The sequence below is a fragment of the Melanerpes formicivorus genome, unplaced genomic scaffold (assembly GCF_026170545.1).
Source record: "Melanerpes formicivorus ecotype bairdi unplaced genomic scaffold, bMelFor1.0.p_v2 SCAF_30, whole genome shotgun sequence".
In the NCBI taxonomy this organism is placed as follows: domain Eukaryota; kingdom Metazoa; phylum Chordata; class Aves; order Piciformes; family Picidae; genus Melanerpes; species Melanerpes formicivorus.
The window spans coordinates 9,341,983-9,359,081 of NW_027142382.1; the positions used below are offsets into that span (position 1 = coordinate 9,341,983).

The window sequence follows — 17,099 nt, forward strand, 5'->3', positions numbered from 1 at the left end:
CAAAAGGCAATCCCAAACAAAATGAGAGCCTCAATGGAGCATTATGTGGATTAAATGGGACTTCAGGATGAAGAGACTTTCCTTCCACCAATAATCTGCCATGACTTGTGGTGGAAAAGGATAGGGAAGGTTAAAACTAAAGGAGTAAACAGATGCACAGAATTTCAGCATCTTCAGTAGTAGGTGAGGAACAAAGCATAAGATAGGCAAACTGGCACAGTGTCAGAGAAACAGAACATAGAAAGTAAGTGGATAGAAGGGGTTTTATTGTTGTTGTTTCTTTATGAATAAAAGAGCTTTCTGACCATTCCTTTTAAAAATTAAGCCAGAACAATGCATTAAGATGGTGGTTTGTCATGCCTGCATCCTCTGAATTTTAAAGACAGGACATATAATAGGATCACAAGCAAGGAAATTGTAGGTGTAGGAAACCCAAAAGGTAACTAAGGGATGAAAAAGGTGAAATGCAGAAAACAAGGCAGATTCAGTAAATGCCTTGGCAGGTGCTGGTAAATTTGCAAGCAGCAGATAGAAGAAATGTAAAATTTCACTTAACAGGAGAGTTGGTTGAAGACTTAGAATTTGGAATTGTGTTAGTTTTGGATTTGCCTCACTTGATTGCACAAAAGGCTGCTTTATTACTGTGTGGTGTACATAAGGACTCTGCAGTCAGCATTTTTAAATGTATTTGTTCAGCATCGGACTGCAGGAAAACAAAACATTTGCTGAACAATACTACAGAAATTTTATTGTGTTGATAAAGTTTTACAGAAGGGTACCTGAAGAACCCTGGGTGAACTAACCTTCAGCTGTGTCTTTTGATCTGCTAAGTACCAGAATAATTACAGCCCATAAGGATTTCATACAAATAATGATACCAATGAAAACAACAGGAAGAATATTTTTCCTTCAGCAGCACCTCATTTCCCAGGGCCAGTCCATGTGGGAATAAGCCACCTCTTGTTTTTGTTTATAGATTGTCCTCTAAAGACCCAGCAGTAGTTTTGAATTATTGCTAGTGGAAAACCATTAATAATTGAGAACAGCCAAACAAGTTGACTCCTTGGAGACTTACCTTGCTCAGACCTCCATGCAAACAGGTTTGGTTTGGAAATGGTGGGTTGGCAACTGCTCATCCAACTTGTATTTGAGTCCTGACCAGAGGTGGAAGTCAACATTTCTGTTGTTTTGCATTTTCTTTTTTCCTCACCTGCTCCCTAACTAACTGCGGCATGAAGCAACTGAGATCCCCTTATTTGTTAAATAGTTCCTGCTTCTGATGAGTTTCTGTAGGTTTTTTTCTAGTTAAGTCAATGGTAGCTTGTACTTCTCTAAGCATATTTGTTGATACTAAGGAACTAAACAGGGCTGTCTGGGGCTGAAATGCACTTTGGGCACAAGTGGAGACTTTCAGAGATCATTTTATTCCTGCCACCGACCTGAGAAGCAAGAGTGGTCTTACACATGCCTAATTCAAAGCATGTACTTCCTGATAATCCACCAGATTTTCATTTGTGATGACATTTCTTCTGTTTTCTTCTAGATGCAAAAAGTTTGGCTGAAATGCTTATGAGGTAAGAATACACTCAATGTTTTTAAATTGAACAGTGTTAACAATGGCATCACATGTAAAAATTCTTAGAGGATAGAGGGAGAAGTAAACCTATTACCAAATTGTTTTTCAAAGCACACCATTTGACTGCCTGTTTAAGAACTAGGACATGGGTTGATTAGAAATGGGAGGGAAAAGATAATCTGTGAGAGAATATAGTGGTAAAAACCTGAGATTTCTTGTATTAGAGTAAATTATAGAAGTTATGCAGGTCCATTTGGACAGATTTCCTATTCAGAAAAAAGCATTTTCATAATATATACAAAAGTAATTGCTCTTCAGGGATTGAAGGCAGTTAAGTGCCTGGTTGCAAATATCTCTGAACCTTACAGTTATGTTTATGTAATTCACTATTGCTAGCTGCTTATACCCAAAGGTATAGAAGAGCAGGTAAACCCATTTATCATTTCTCATTTCTGTTCTATCAGCTCAGCATCAAGAAATCTAATTCTGTGGTTGAATTGCAGCAGAATGACTATTCTGGCACCACAATTCTTTCAAAGATGGAAATCTCTTATCTTCGATGTGTGTTCTTTTGTCTGGGGAAAATATTGAACTTTAAAAATGCTGCATATATTTGAAAATAGAATCACCAAGGGATTATTTTTAAGTTCAAATGAGTTTTGGTTTGCTAGAAAATCTTTTTATTCTCAAGCAAAAATTTGAGAATGCCATAGATATTTTACTAAATGAACTGTACTCTGAACTTCCTCACTCCTGATAAACTTCACCTACTATTGCAAGAATACACTTACCCAAGACAGGGTGACAGATGGTTTTAGTGTAAACTCAGCTCTGTGCCATCGGTCTGCAAATGCATTGGAACAGTACCACTGATATGTAACAAGGCTGGTCATGCAGTTCAGGTCATAACCTTTCTATCTGCCAGTTAGAAACCCCTGCTGGCAGCAGATTGCAGGTTTAAGCAGCTTCAGATAGCTATGCACTGATATTTTTCGGTGTCCCAGAAAGCAAGAGAGATTAGCATGTGCCACAAGTCTCTTCCCTAAAGACACCCAGCATGGCTGAAACTCCTGGATGAAGATTCTCAGTTACAACCACACATAAAACTGCTGCAAAACTGGTTACCTGGTTAGCTTCACTAGTCATTTTGTCACTTCTGCAAGGCCATTTCAAAGCCTCACTCCTCTGACACTTAGAAAACTTCGTCAAACTGCCAACATAAGTGTTGATGTTTGATCCATTTCTTTCCTTTTACTGATATCAGTCTTTGGATTAAAGAACTTCTTTTTCCCTTCCCACCTGATGCACTCAGAGAGCAGTCAGATCCATTCCCAGCTTTTAGTTCAGAGCTGCTTTCCTACCACCATTTCTCTTTACTTTTCCTTTCAGCATCATTGATACATGATCATCAAGTCAATTTTTCCCATCTCATTTATTAACAAACAATCTTGGTTTTATTAAATAGTCATTGTTTATATTTCTTTTCTAAAAATGTGAACAAAGACAAGTTACTATTAAAATAAGACTTTTGAGGAAGTAGGGAGGCATACATTTGCAGATGCCTCATAACTTAGAGCTCACAAAGTGATAATATTTTGGGGGCCCTGCATTCTGCAGGCTACATTCTCTGTCATTTGTGATAAATCTGTGAAACACCTCCAACAAAACCTGAACTATTCACCATCACTAGATGTTTCTGAAGATTTAGCATGTTAGGACTTGTGGGTGTTGATTGGTGAGAAGCTCAACATGAGCCAGCAGAAGGCAAATCACATTCTGGACAGCGTCAAGAGGAGTGTGGCCAGATCAAGAAAGGTGGATTCTTCCCCTTTACTCTGCTCTTCTGAGACCTCACCTCGAATACTGCATCCATTTCTGGTGTTCCCATCATAAGAAGGACACAGAGCTGTTGAAGTCTGAAGAACTTCCTCCTCAGGCTGGATGTGAGGAGGAAGTTCTTCCCCATGAGAGTGGTGAAGCACTGGAATGGGTTGTCCAGGGAGGTGGTTGGAGCCCCGTCCCTGGAGGTGTTTAAGCCCAGGCTGGATGAGGCTCTGGCCAGCCTGATCTAGTGTGGGGTGTCCCTGCCCATGGCAGGGGTGTTGGAACTAGATGATCCTTGTGGTCCCTTCCAACCCTGACTGATACTATGATACTATACTATGAAGTCCAGAGAAGGGCCACAAAGATGTTCCAAGGGTTGAAATACCTTTGCTATGAGGATAGGCCCAGGGAGCTGGGGTTGTTCAGACTAGAGGAATGAAGTCTCCAGGGAGGCCTTAAAGCTGCTTTCAAATACCTGAAGAGATCTTACGGGAAAGCTGAAGAAGGACTTTTCATAAGGGTATCTAGCAACAGGACTAGAGAGAATGGTTTTAAGCTAGACTAGAAGTTCTTCAGTAGAAGGGTGGTGAGACCCTGGAATAGGTTGCCCGGAGTAGTTGTGGACGCCCCCTCCTTGGGGGTGTTTAAGGCCAGATTGGATGAGGCCTTAGGCAAAGTCTAGTTGAGAAGCATCCCTGCCAGTTGCAGGGGTTCAGTGGATTTCTGATGTCTCTTCTAACCTAAGCCATTCTATGATTCTAATAATCAAAGGATAACCATCCCTCTCTGAAAAATAGTCACATATTATACAACCCTAATATTTTATGTCTTTAAAATTTCACTAAAATCTGCTATGATAAAAATATTTAAGAGACTATGTCACGGGCTGTGCCTTGCTGTTTCAGTGTTGGACAGAGAGCAGGAATGATGGTTCCCTGCTTGACAGGAAAGTGTGAGGGATAGAGGCAGCTTTGTGTATCTTTCCCTTTGAGGAGATTTTTATGAGCATGTGTAAAGCAGATTAAGGATGAAGCTTTAGTCTTCGCTTTGAATGTTGCTGGCTTTTTGCTATGTAAGTCAAATGTCTGGGGAGCAGGGTAAGTCCCAGAAGTTGACAGTGCAGCAAGAGCTGCACAACTTGATGCTGATGCCTTTAAATTGCACACAAAAATCCTTGCTGCTGTACAATCACAGGTTTTTAACTTTTGTTGTTGTTGTTGTTTTGGGGGGTGGGGGTGTAAAAGCATTGATCCAGCCAACTTCTTTGTAACAGTTCACTGTGAACCAATATAGTAGTTGACAGAGCTTTCTCAATTTGAAGACAAGTACATTTTTTCCCCAAATATCCTTCTGACAGGCTGATCACTTACAAGTTTCAGCTTTCCATATGTTTTTACAATAACCAGATTAGACATCAGGAAACCAAGAGGTGACCTGACTTTCTGCCAAGAACCCAGAATGACTTTTGGTTTACAGAGCACCACATTTAATCCCTTTACATAACTAGCTTGATACGTTTAATCCTCTCCTGTGCACACAGATATTTTCCATCACTCAAGTAAGTACTTTTTAATTGAAAATCCAGGAAAAAATATTTTTAAGGGAGCTTTTTTTATCTATGCCAACTCTTTCAAAATACCTTATACATCATACTTCCTCTGGGAAAAGGCTCACTTATCCACAGACTGTACATAAAAGCTGAACTCAATCAAATCAAAGTCCTACATACCCCCAAGTGTCCATCTTTAATAACTGGCCAAAAGCAGGCATCTTGGCATCACAGTATCACAGTATATTAGAGGTTGGAAGGGACCTCAAGAGATCATCAGGTTCAACCCCCCTGCCAAAGCAGGATCACTTAGAGTGGTCCACACAGGAATGCATCCAGGTGGGTCTTGAAAGCCTCCAGAGGAGGAGACTCCACATCCTCTCTGGACAGCCTGTTCCAGTGCTCCATTGTCATCACTGCAAAGAAGTTTCTCCTCATGTTGGGGTGAAATCCTCTATGTTCAAGCTTGAACCTGTTGTTCCTTGTCTTATTACTGAGCACCACCAAAAGGAGCTTGCCCCTCTCCACTTGACACCTGCATACTGACTTGTTTCTCAGGCAGAATTTGGTGTCTGAATTTTTCTAGTCTAGAAAATATTTGGGTGCCCAATTCAAAACTGCACTTCTAAAAATATTTTCCTGACTTTCAAGTCCTAGAGGCACTTAATTGCTGTTGGCACTTTAGATTTTTATAACTTGAAAGCTGAGCTACTGTGGTCTGCAGAAAATAATTCAGAATTCCTTGAGTCAGAAAGAGACAGCAATGCTGATCAGCAGCAACCCTCATGCTACTGCCAATCCCCTGTTCTGTGTTTGGGCACTCCATGTCACTGTGCTGCTGCATACAGGAGAATTAATTAGACCAGTAAGAAGGAGGGGAGATATCACGCAGCAAAGGCATAATTCTTGAGCACAGGTAGGGAATTTTCCTGAGTATAGAGAGACTTAGGTTCTGGCTTGAGGGCCCTATTTTACATAAAGCTATCCCTGAAGCCAAGAATGGGATTCAGAATTCTCTCTTGGCAGATAAGCAATGTAACTGCAAACCTGAGAATAGGTCCTCCTGCTCCTTGTGGTCTGAACAACACTTTCTGTGTGGTTAAGTACCTTTCAACAGTAGGAATTCAGAGCATTTGTACTGCAGAAGAGCTTGTAGCTTTCGTTTGCATTCTGAGATCTGCATTCTCCGAGGAGGATGTCTAATCTGATCCTTTGGTCTCCTGCATCTCTGCCGAGCAGAGGAGGGGGGCAACAATGCATTTATTAGACTCAATTTTGTTTTGCACAGATACTATAGGTATCTGGTTGCTTGTATCCTATAACTATTGGATAATTGATTATTAATTGAAATTGGACCTCAGAAATTCAGTTTCCTACTTGATTACACAATTGCACTATGATCTTGTAGAAGCCCAAAGTACTCTGACTTTTCAAGGGCATATATTTAAGCAGATAATATATTAGTCTCTGATTCTCTTAACATTTCAGCAGCTTGAGTAGAAACCAATAGGAGAGTGGCATCTAATCCATGCAGACTTTGCAGAGACTTGGAGAATGTCACTGTGGAATTTATCTACATTTTAGGATCCTAAATGTCTTTGTAAATTTATGTGCTTAATAAGACACTGTGACTACTACTTTCCACTGATTATATACAGAGAAAAGTCTGGCAGCCCTTGGGTAGCTCTCCTGAAATTTTGCTTCCACAGTGATTAAATGAGGCACCAGCTGTTCGAATGCATTTCAGCTACCCATCTGTATGTGATGGTAACAGTGTTACCTAACCACCAAGTTAAAGACAGAGAGTAAAGTTTGAGATGCACAGATAGTATTAATGCTGGGGACCACAGGTAAGCAGGGAAAGCCTGCAAGTGAAAATCAGCCAGGGGATATACCTGTGTGCTTTGCAATTCTCTCTCTTGGATTTGGAGCAAAATTACTGAACATGTGACAAGGAAATTCCTAAACTCCCAAAAAGGACTTGGAAAACTGCCAAACCTATAATAGTTAGGTCTTACTCACAGGATACACAACAGGGTGTTAGGGCAAAGAATTAAATTAGCTAGTGATCTGCAGCTATTTTACACTAGAAAGTGAGCCTCCAATGGATTTTATAGCTCTTTCATGTGTGAGCACTTTCCTCAGCCTCCCTGTGTAAAGAAATATTTGTAAACATTCCCTCTCCTCTAAAGAGTAATTACATCTAGAAGGGCAAAAAGTTCCTGGGTTTTTAGTGCAGTCTGAAGGTTTCTTGGTGCAATCTCTGCACTAGAAATGATTGCAGCACTCCGTTTTACTATCCATTTTCATTTGCTTTCGGTAGACAGCTCATTTAAGAAGTCATTTTCTGGTACACAACCTTCAAAATGAAATTGTTTCAATTTGCATGGTGATAGAATAATTGGTTTATGTTCTTTTTTAGATTACTGCATCAATCAATTAGAAATAATCCATGATTGTAAACAAAATTTGCAATTTTAGCCTTGAAACATCAATGGAACTAAACTCCTCATTTATTGTATGCAATTTATTAATAGAATCACTAGTTATTAATTGTATTTTCCATGTATCGGTTCTGGTGATATTAGGAATATATCTAATAAAAAATAATGAAAAGGTTAAAAAAAAATAATTAGAAATTACTTAAGACATCATTTTCCTACCAACTTGTTTGATCAGCTGTATGTTTCTTTATTCATATTCATGAGGAATGAAAGAAAAGGTCCGTCTTCCAAAGTGTTTTTGCTAATTTCATTATATGACAACACTTGGAAAACAAAAATTAAGTTTTCAGGAGATTCCTACTGATAAAGAATAGACCAAATCCCTCAACACTGTGTATACATTTAACTGCTTGTCATGTGCAATAAATCAATACCACGCACTTGTTCTGAAGAGAGGAAAATGTGTGTTTGTGTTGATTATGTTTGTTTGGGGTTTTTTTGTTAGAGTTGGACAGATTTAAAATGTGGAAGTTTGCAAGTGCCTTTTAATTTAGACTGAGTGTTAATGTGTACACTTCTTGGTTTTTTCCAGCAAGAACACCAGGACGTCAGATACACTTAATAAACAGCAGCAAACACTGAGGATGCACATAGATATTCCAAGAGCACAGCTTCTTATAGAGGAAAGGGACACGATGGAGACCATTGGTAAATTATTGTTGGGCTTTTTTTCACTGGTTGTTGTAGCAGGCACTTTAGGTGGACTTACTGTACCCCACACATTTTCCCCACTACAGATATCAAGAATAAAAGAGCTACAAAGTAATCTGCCACATTTGCAAACTGAAATGATGCGTGGGGTTTTTTTTGTTCTCCCATTTGGATTGGTTTCCCCTTTAAGTAATCTTAGTGTAGTATTTAATATAATGTAGGACATTAGGAAAATGAAGCCAGTAAGAAAGAGCCACTTCAAGAAATTGTAAATGAAGAGTGGCAGTTTTAGGATTTCATTTTGATTTCTCTTTTGGCTATGACTAGGCAGTTGGATCACTGGCATTACTTAGAAGGAAAATGAAATTCTGAAATAACAATATCAGTATTAAAAAATCTGCAACAGCCAACATTTAAAGCTTAAAAATTGCATATTGTATCCACCTGTGCGTAAAGAATCATATTTCAACATTGTTACCAGTTTTCAGCTTTTGTGTATGTATGTAAAATTCATATCTAAACTATTTCACACCACAAAAAAGATTTCTCATGTGACTGGCACATAACTGAACTGCCATGAGAAATAGGATTGTTTGGTTGGGGGGCAGGGGGGGAGGTGGTTTCCAAATGGTTTAAATGTAAGATGTCTGAAGTCTCAACAAAATAACTTTATTTCATGACTGTATGGTAATACACTGTGACAAGACCCTCCAGAATGATTGATCTTTTTAGACTTCTAATTTTTTTTGATCAAAAAACATGTAGAAGAAGCCTGTGATAGCTTAGAACTAAAAAGTATCTGAGGCCAGAGAGGAAAGCTCTGCAAACTGGGAGCATCTCTGAATTTCCTGTCCATGCCCACGCTAGGGAGGAACAAGCTCCTTTAGCCACACACCCTGTCACACTTGCTTAGTCTGGCATGGGGGCTGGCCTAAGGGGACATGCAGACCTATGCTTCACCTGAAATGCAATTCTTTTTTAATCCTAATTTGGGGTTCCCAATGTTTGCCTTTGTGACCGTCGTTTGTAGGCCCAGTTTTTACTTTTGAATTACATTTGCTAAGCAATAGGGAGTTAGAGTGGAAATACCATTAGTGCCTTAACTACAGCAATGTGATCAGTGCCTTGGTAATAGCCAGCTCTCCACACAGCACTCAGGCACTTTGGCAGTCTTTGACATATTTTACTGCCAAGAAGCTTTATTCCCAACCTGCATAAGAGCTCATCTTTTGCCAGAGACAGAGTAATCTGATTTCATAATGCACATTCTATTTATGGCCTTCTTTGGGTAAAAAATGATAGTTATGTTATTGTGCAGAACTGTTCTCTTTAATGGTGTCATGTCAAGCTAAAAACACCCAAGCCAAAACAGGAATGTTTAGAAGAAGTGGATTAACCTCTGCTGACAAGTAAATGCACAGAAGCCTCACTGCTGCCAGTCTGCTTAGAAGTACATTACAAAGCTATAGAGCAGAGCAGAGAAGGAGCTTCTTGTGGATTTTATTACTATTATGAATGGATAAAAAGACTGTAAAGAATGCAAAATGTCTGATAGCACGCAAATAGTTGTTCTGCAAGCACAAAGTCAGTGGAGGAGTTGTTGTTGTTAAACCTTCCATGATAAAGTGGACCAGATTCTTCTTTGAAGCAAAAGAAATACGAAACACAGATCACAACTTGGGGGGGGAAGGGGGGAAGGTGCTTTATAGCCCTGCCTTTCTGCAAGGATCAAGGTCTGTGTAGGAAGCTGGGGAATATATCCTCCCCCACAGGGAAACAATAGGCAGCAGAACCATGCAGCAGTAAAATTGAGTTTTCTGTTTCAGTTCTTCCCAAGGTCAGGCTTCACCTTGAACCTTTCTTTGCAGCTGTAGGAAAGACTCTAGTCAGCTGGACTGACTGTGTTGAGAGAAATTTATATGACTCACACAAACATCTCCAAAGTTTCTTTTCCAAACCTATGGTATTGAGACTGGTTGCAGAAACAGCTAGCAGGCTTTAGCCCTTAACTTTCAGAACAGTAGAACACTGGATTTAAGGATGCTTAGCTGACTTGGAAGTATATTTCCATTGTCTTCACTATGGTACTCACAGGCTCAAAAATAAGCATCTCCTGAACAGCAATCTTGGGTCATGGCCATCCTTTCTGCAATAATCTGTCTCTGGAGAAAAATCTGGCTTGTAGAGTGCTAGTTAACAACATTACCTAATGACCTCTTTTTGTGAAGACATGGGTGACTTCACTGAGGGCATTACCAATTATGTTAATTTAAAAAAGAAAATGTGGTGTGTTAAAATCTTAACTGAGTACTCTGAAAATGAAAAAGAGGTCAGGGTTCAGAAGATGGGGAAAAAAAGGAATTAGGGTCAAAAGTAATTATACACAAATGGTCTTTTCAAAGGATGCTTAATAATCTGTCTCAGCTGCACATCTCTAAAGACAGACATGAAAATTACACTTCTGCTTTGGCTTTGTATGAACCTTGAGTTTAAACCCAGAGGCTCCCAAGCTGTGGTACACACTTCAAAGACATCTTCAGTCCTGTAGAGAAGAGGGAGCTGTCACTGTCTGTGGTGGTGGATATGCTTAGCAGGAAAATAACTGCGGACTTGCTGTAAAGCTCTGATAAAGGCAACCCCAAAATTCATTGCTCATACTCTGATTTTTTAATTATTTTGTTTTCACTTGCAGATGACAGATCAACAGTGCTGCTCACTGATGCTGATTTTGGAGAGACATCTAAGCAGAAGTCACTGACTGTCACCCACACAGTGCACTACCAGTCTGTGTCACAAGCTACAGGACCACTGGTGGATGTTTCTGATGCCCGTCCAGGAACAAGTAAGCATCCAAGAGAACATGTTACCTGGAGAGGAGAAAGCTATATGACAATGTATACTGTGCTCCTGCATTCCCATCTTCATGGGGTTTTTTTCTTCAGTATGAAAGTTGAGAGCAATCTATTTAGGTCAGCAGGGATTATTTCTTATACAATTGCATTTGGTGATTCAATATGCTAAAAATTATGTTTGCATCTGAAATGTAGATGTAATCTGATATAATTCTTACTTGATTTTCATTAAAGCAAATGCATGCTAGATTGTAATTTCTAAAATGTATTAGGTAGATTAGCTTAATGGGTTTTAGTGTCTAACTTTTTTCTTGGTAATCAATCTTCATTGTATTTCAAAATACATCTTTCCTCCATATCTCTCCATCAGGCAAGAAATACATTCATTGTTATTACTTTTCTTTAAAAAGTTATAGTTCCATTTTCAGTTATTGTACTAAATTGCTTTTCCCAGACATATTAGTGCTGAGCTATTCTTACAGTGATGAAAATAATATCATAAATTAATATACTGCTGTAATCCGTTCTTCTTATTTCTCTCATGAATGTATTGTGTGTCTACATACACAAGAAAAGAAATCATGACTTTGAATGAATATCTGGGCAGTAGAAATACTACCGAAGTGTAGGTCACTAGCAGTGTGGAATTTCTAAAAATCTCTTGGATTATTCTGTTTCAGAATTTGTTTACTCAGTGAGTTCAGTGAACATAAGTGCTGAGAGCTGAGTTCTTAGCATACAAATGGTTTGAAAAATCCTCATTTCACCTCTATTTTCACTCCAGTCTATCAACAACAACTGTTCTGGTCCTGACCTTGCTGCTTTTCTACCCCTGACAATTTTAAGATACAGTTAGTTACTTCTTGGGGACTAGATTAGTGTCAATGTTTTTCATCTGTGAAGAGTCACAGCATTTGAATTAGGATAGTCAAAATATGCTATCTGTTTTCTTTCTGTTACCATTCTTGTCTCACTCCTTCAGTTCATGTACATGATGGCTAGTCTGCTCAGCAAAAATATCATCATATGATTTTTATCACATTGGTAGATCAAGATCATCTGAGTACACAATGACTCTCCATTATTTTCCAACCCTGCCTTTTGTAATAGAGAAAGAGGCATCATTAATGCCAAAACTGCATGCTTGTATCATACCATGACACTGTCGTCATCCAAAACTAAGCCCTTTTTTATTCTGCATGCACTCATATGATTCATTCTATTAAAGTCAGGGAGAGACTTCCTTTAAATTAAACTGGGAATTAACTCATGTGTAAGAATATGATCTAGCTTTGGAAATTGAAAACCACTGTTGTTATACAACAAATATCCGATTGCAGCAGTGCATAGGATTTCGTTGAAGACTTTTAGGTACTGTTCTCTGGATTTCAGATACTAAAACATAGTTTTGTCAGAGGCTGGCCTATAAGATTTTGTCTAGCTCCACACCTATCAAGAGGGGAACATTGCCAAAGCTGAGTGGCTCAGATGTTATGGATCCTCCCATCTAGCACACCCAAACTCCTTGTTTGGCAAATATTCTCTTACGGCACTTTTTAAGATGTTCTCTAGTTCTTTTATTTATAAAAGACAGATGCTCTGTGAATGTTTGCCTGGCTCACATCTTCAGCATATGGCAGCAGAGCTGGTTTAACAACTGGGGCACTACAGGAGGTGGTGGAGTCACCATCATTGGAGGTGTTCAGGAGGAGACTTGATGGGGTGCTTGGTGCCATGGTTTAATTGATTAGGTGGGTTGGATTGGTTGATAGGTTGGACACGATGATCTTGAAGATCTCTTCCAACCTGGTCTATTCTATTCTATTCTATTCTATTCTATTCTATTCTATTCTATTCTATTCTAATATGTGCTGTCCAGCTTTTTGCCCACCATCACTACTAAGTCTCTCTCTGCAGAGCTGCTCTCTTGTCTTAGGCTCAAGGTTGGACTCAATGATCTTAGAGGGTTCTTCCAACCAAAACAATCCTATGAGTCTATATGGGTACTGGGGATTGCCCTGATCCAGGTGCAGGATTTTGCATGTGGCCTTGTTGAACCTCATGACATTACACAGGTCTGCTTCTTGTCCAGGTCCCTCTGAATGCTCAGCAGGATGAGCTCTGAACTCCAGCATGCTGGCAGCAAGATCTCCCTTCTCCTTCAAACTGCAGGAAAAAGCCTGCTGAGTCACAGGATCAAAGAACAGTTGAGGTTGGAAAGGACAGGTGGCCACTGGCTAGTCTGATCCCTCCACTTAAAGCAAGGTCAGCTAGAGCCATTTGCCCAAGGCCGTACCAGACATCTTTGAGTACCTCCAAGGATGCAGACTCCACCATTTCTCTGGCAACCTGTGCCAGTGCTCAGCCTCCCCCACAGTAAAATGTTCCCTGATGTTCAGAGAGAATCTGCAGTGTTTCACCTTATGGTTATTGCCTTTGATCCTGTCACTGGGTACCACCAAAAAGAGCCTGGCTCTGTCCTCTTTGCACCTTCCCTTCAGGTATTTACATATATTGATGAGACCACCTCAATTCTACTCAAGAGCAAGCAGCCCCAGCTCTGTGTGAGAGTTCTCCTACCAGTACTCTCCTGAACTTCATGTCTTCCCTCAAAGAAGGCATGAGGATCACTTGAGGCTACAACAACAGTCACGTGCCAAATTTCCACAGCTGGTATGAGCTGGCGTTTGTACTAACAGGTTGGATGTGTCATGCCAAGTGTGGTTTTGGATGTTATCCACATGAAGCATCTTTGTGTTGCAGTATCAAGAGGATCAGTTATCAGGGGCATCAGGTTTATATTTTTCCACTGCTGTAGGGGGAAAGATGTGAAATAGGAGCAGGATCAGACCACAGCTGGTATTTGTAAACAAAGATGTTGCTGCTTTGAAGCAGCAGAATACAAACACTGTGAATGCTTAGGCAGAAGCAATCCTCAGAGTCATTATCTGAGTATTGTTTTTTTCTTTAAATTGCTTCTGCTAAAATCTCCTACCTCAAAGACTGACAACTTCACCATTTGAATGTCAAAGAACATTTGAATAGATTTGAATTCTTAATTTCTAATACCCTTTCTCTCTATTGTTCCTAATATCCTTTCAGAAGCTCTCAAGATAAATCCTTCAATGATTTAGTCTCTTTCTGTTTGCCATATAATGATTTTTCTATTCCATTGGCTTTATTAGGGGTTACAAGACTCACTTCTACATGGGAACTCTTTATGAACAAAATTAAGGAGGTCAATTTTGGCAGATAGTTTTATTTTACTCCCTTTGTCACCATATTAATCTCTAGGCTAATAAACAATAAAGCATTGCTGGCCTTAAGTAAGGAGCAGATGACTTTGAAAGTTGAAGAAACTGTATTTATTTATTCTTTGTGTTCAAAAACATTCAAATCTTTGTGAACTGCTTCCTAGTAAAACTCTGCTGGCATTATTACAGATTATTTGTCATGTCTTGGCTACTTTAAAAAATGGCAGTAAAATTAGGAGACCTGTAGCTGGCTAATATCATGATATTGTCAAAGCATTATCTGAGTAGCCAGAAGAGGAAATTGTATCACCACATTTCTGAGAACACATTTCTACAAACTCAGAGCAGGTACCTGGTGTAGGTTTCTGAAGGCATACCAACACTGATAATCTACCTTAGACTTTGTTTGAGATGTGGTGGGAATGGAATGGAATGGAATGGAACCAGGAATAGAATGGAACCAGGTTGGAAAAGACCTTCAAGATCATTGAGTCCAGCCTATCATCCAACAACATCTAATCAACTAAACTATACGAGCAAGCATCCCATCCAGTCTCTTCCTAAACACCTCCAGTGATGATGACTCCACCACCTCCCTGGGCAGCACATTCCAATGCCAAATCACTCTTTCTATGATGAACTTCTTCCTAACATCCAACCTAAACCTCCCCTGGTGCAGCTTGAGACTGTGTCCTCTTGTTCTGGTGCTAGCTGCCTGGGAGAAGAGACCAACCCCCACCTAGCTACAACCTCCCTTCAGATAGTTGTAGACAGCAATAAGGCCTCCTCTGAGCCTCCACTTCTCCAGGCTAAGCAACCCCAGCTCCCTCAGCTTGTCCTCATAGGGCTTGTGCTCCAAACCCCTCACAAGCTTTGTTGAAATCCCTGACCTGCTCTTTCACAATTCAAAGTGGTTTTTGTACTGGAGAGCTGCTTATGTATGTATTATTGGGGGACTGGTGGAGCTCTCAGCTCTTCAGTTGTACAATGTTTTTTAATGTATGGTTTCATTAGAAAAGGTATTTGGAGAGAAAAAAAAAGCACTAGCACTTCCACTGTTATTTTTCCCCCCACTAAGAGTGTTTTGTGGAATTTTTAGCCAACAGGTTTTCAGTGGCCATTCCTTTCTGATAAGGAATGTTTCCTTACCAATTCAAGACCCTCTCTGTTATTCATCACAGATCCTACCACAAGGAGGAGTGCCAAAACTGGACCAACAGCTCGCAATCGCTATGCTAGTCAGTGGACCCTCAACAGACCTCACCCCACCATATCAGCTCATACCCTCACCACAGACTGGAGGCTGCCAACTCCCAGGCCAGCAGGATCAGTGGACAAGGAAAGTGACAGCTACAGTGTCAGCCCCTCACAGGACACAGGTATGGGCCTTCCTGCAGTGGCACTGTGAAAATGCAGGAGCTGCAGTAAACTTCTTGGTCCTTGATATATTTGATTTGGTGCTTTGGTGCTATTATTTCTTCCTTGCTGGGGCATTTTTCTATAGGCTATTTAGAAGAGGGTGCCATAATGCATATAATGCTCAGGGTAAGAAATATTGTGCCTGTGGTTCCTCATGCCATACATACATACCAGAGTCCTTTGAAAGATGCGGTGGCCATATTTCCTGTGGACAAAGCTCAGTGCTTCCTGTATCTGGAGGAAAGAGAATTTGCTGTGTGAAATGGCACTGACCGGGAAGTGACAGTAGTAGCAGCCAAAAATATGCCTGAATCATTGGTGAATGGTCTTAAAGTTTGAGCTACACTGAGGTTTGTATTTTCCTTTTCACATTCATGTAATATGTTCAAAGTGGAAAATCCACTTATTCTAAGTGGAAAAATGAGGGGAAAGCCTGGAATTAAAGTCTGGGTCAAAATTGTTCATATCACTGAATTTTGCAGCATCAAACTCTAATTTTCCTGAAAAACAGCTAGATGATAAGCAGGGAGGTTTTTCTGTCTTTAGTCTTCATCTCTTCTTGAATGTCTTCACATTAGGAATGCAATTGCAACTGGGGGAAAAAAATAAAAGCAGCTTTGTTCTCTGCCCTGAAGTGAACAAATGACAAAAAAGGGCAAGTTAATGAGCAAATGATTAAACAGAAGAATAGTCACAATGCAAATGTAATATAAGTCAAGTAAGAAGAAAGGTAAACACCATTCAAAGTATGCTTGGCAGAAGCAAATTCAGGCTTACACTTCAGAAGAAATTACCCAACCTTTATCCTGATTTTTGGGGAAAAGTGTTTTTCACATGGAAAATCTATGTGTTAAAGCTACAAAACAATAGGTGTGACTGGCCTGAGTGGTCTTACTCTCTTTATGAGAATAAACACCTGACTTCCCTTCCATCCACTAACTGGTTGGAGTTCTCATCTTTTCACAGATCATCCTTTAAAACTTGTAGGTCTCTACAAGTTTAGAAACAGCAAATGCTAGGTCAGAAACCCTTTTTGTAGCCATTCCAGAATTCAGGTGCACTTGCATGTGTTCCAATATTTTGTCACCCAAGGATGTTTCCCAATGCATGTGGCAGGGGGCAGAGAGTTCAGTTTGCTATGAGTTTTAGTAGGCAATCTACGTGCAGGTTTGTAAATGGACTTTGCAATCTATACTTCAGTGTGGCTACTTCCCTACTCTGTCTACTCTTGAATACACAGTGATTTATGCAAGAGATAGCAAGCGTCAGATTATGCTCAAGAAAGGTTTTCCAGTGCCAAAATGTATCTCTATTATGCCACTTGGTTTCTGGGAAAAGAATACAGTCATTTTAATCTATGTACTTCAGAAGTTTAGAAGTTCCAAATACAGATTAAAATTGATGTTGCCAAATTATGTGTTCAAGAATCAATTAAACTAATGTGCACATTTTATCACTTTTCCAATATGG

At 39.8% G+C, this 17,099-nt stretch overlaps 1 protein-coding gene across 1 annotated transcript in view; it reads left to right on the forward strand.

Annotated features, from left to right (window-relative positions):
- Positions 1-17,099, forward strand: part of DSCAM (DS cell adhesion molecule) — a 491,025-nt gene that overhangs the window by 448,934 nt on the left and 24,992 nt on the right. Inside the window, exons 28-31 of the mRNA XM_068155247.1 lie at positions 1,544-1,574; positions 7,986-8,101; positions 10,797-10,946; positions 15,392-15,589. Of these exons, the coding sequence (XP_068011348.1) occupies positions 1,544-1,574; positions 7,986-8,101; positions 10,797-10,946; positions 15,392-15,589 (495 nt within the window). The remainder of the gene's footprint in view (positions 1-1,543; positions 1,575-7,985; positions 8,102-10,796; positions 10,947-15,391; positions 15,590-17,099) is intronic.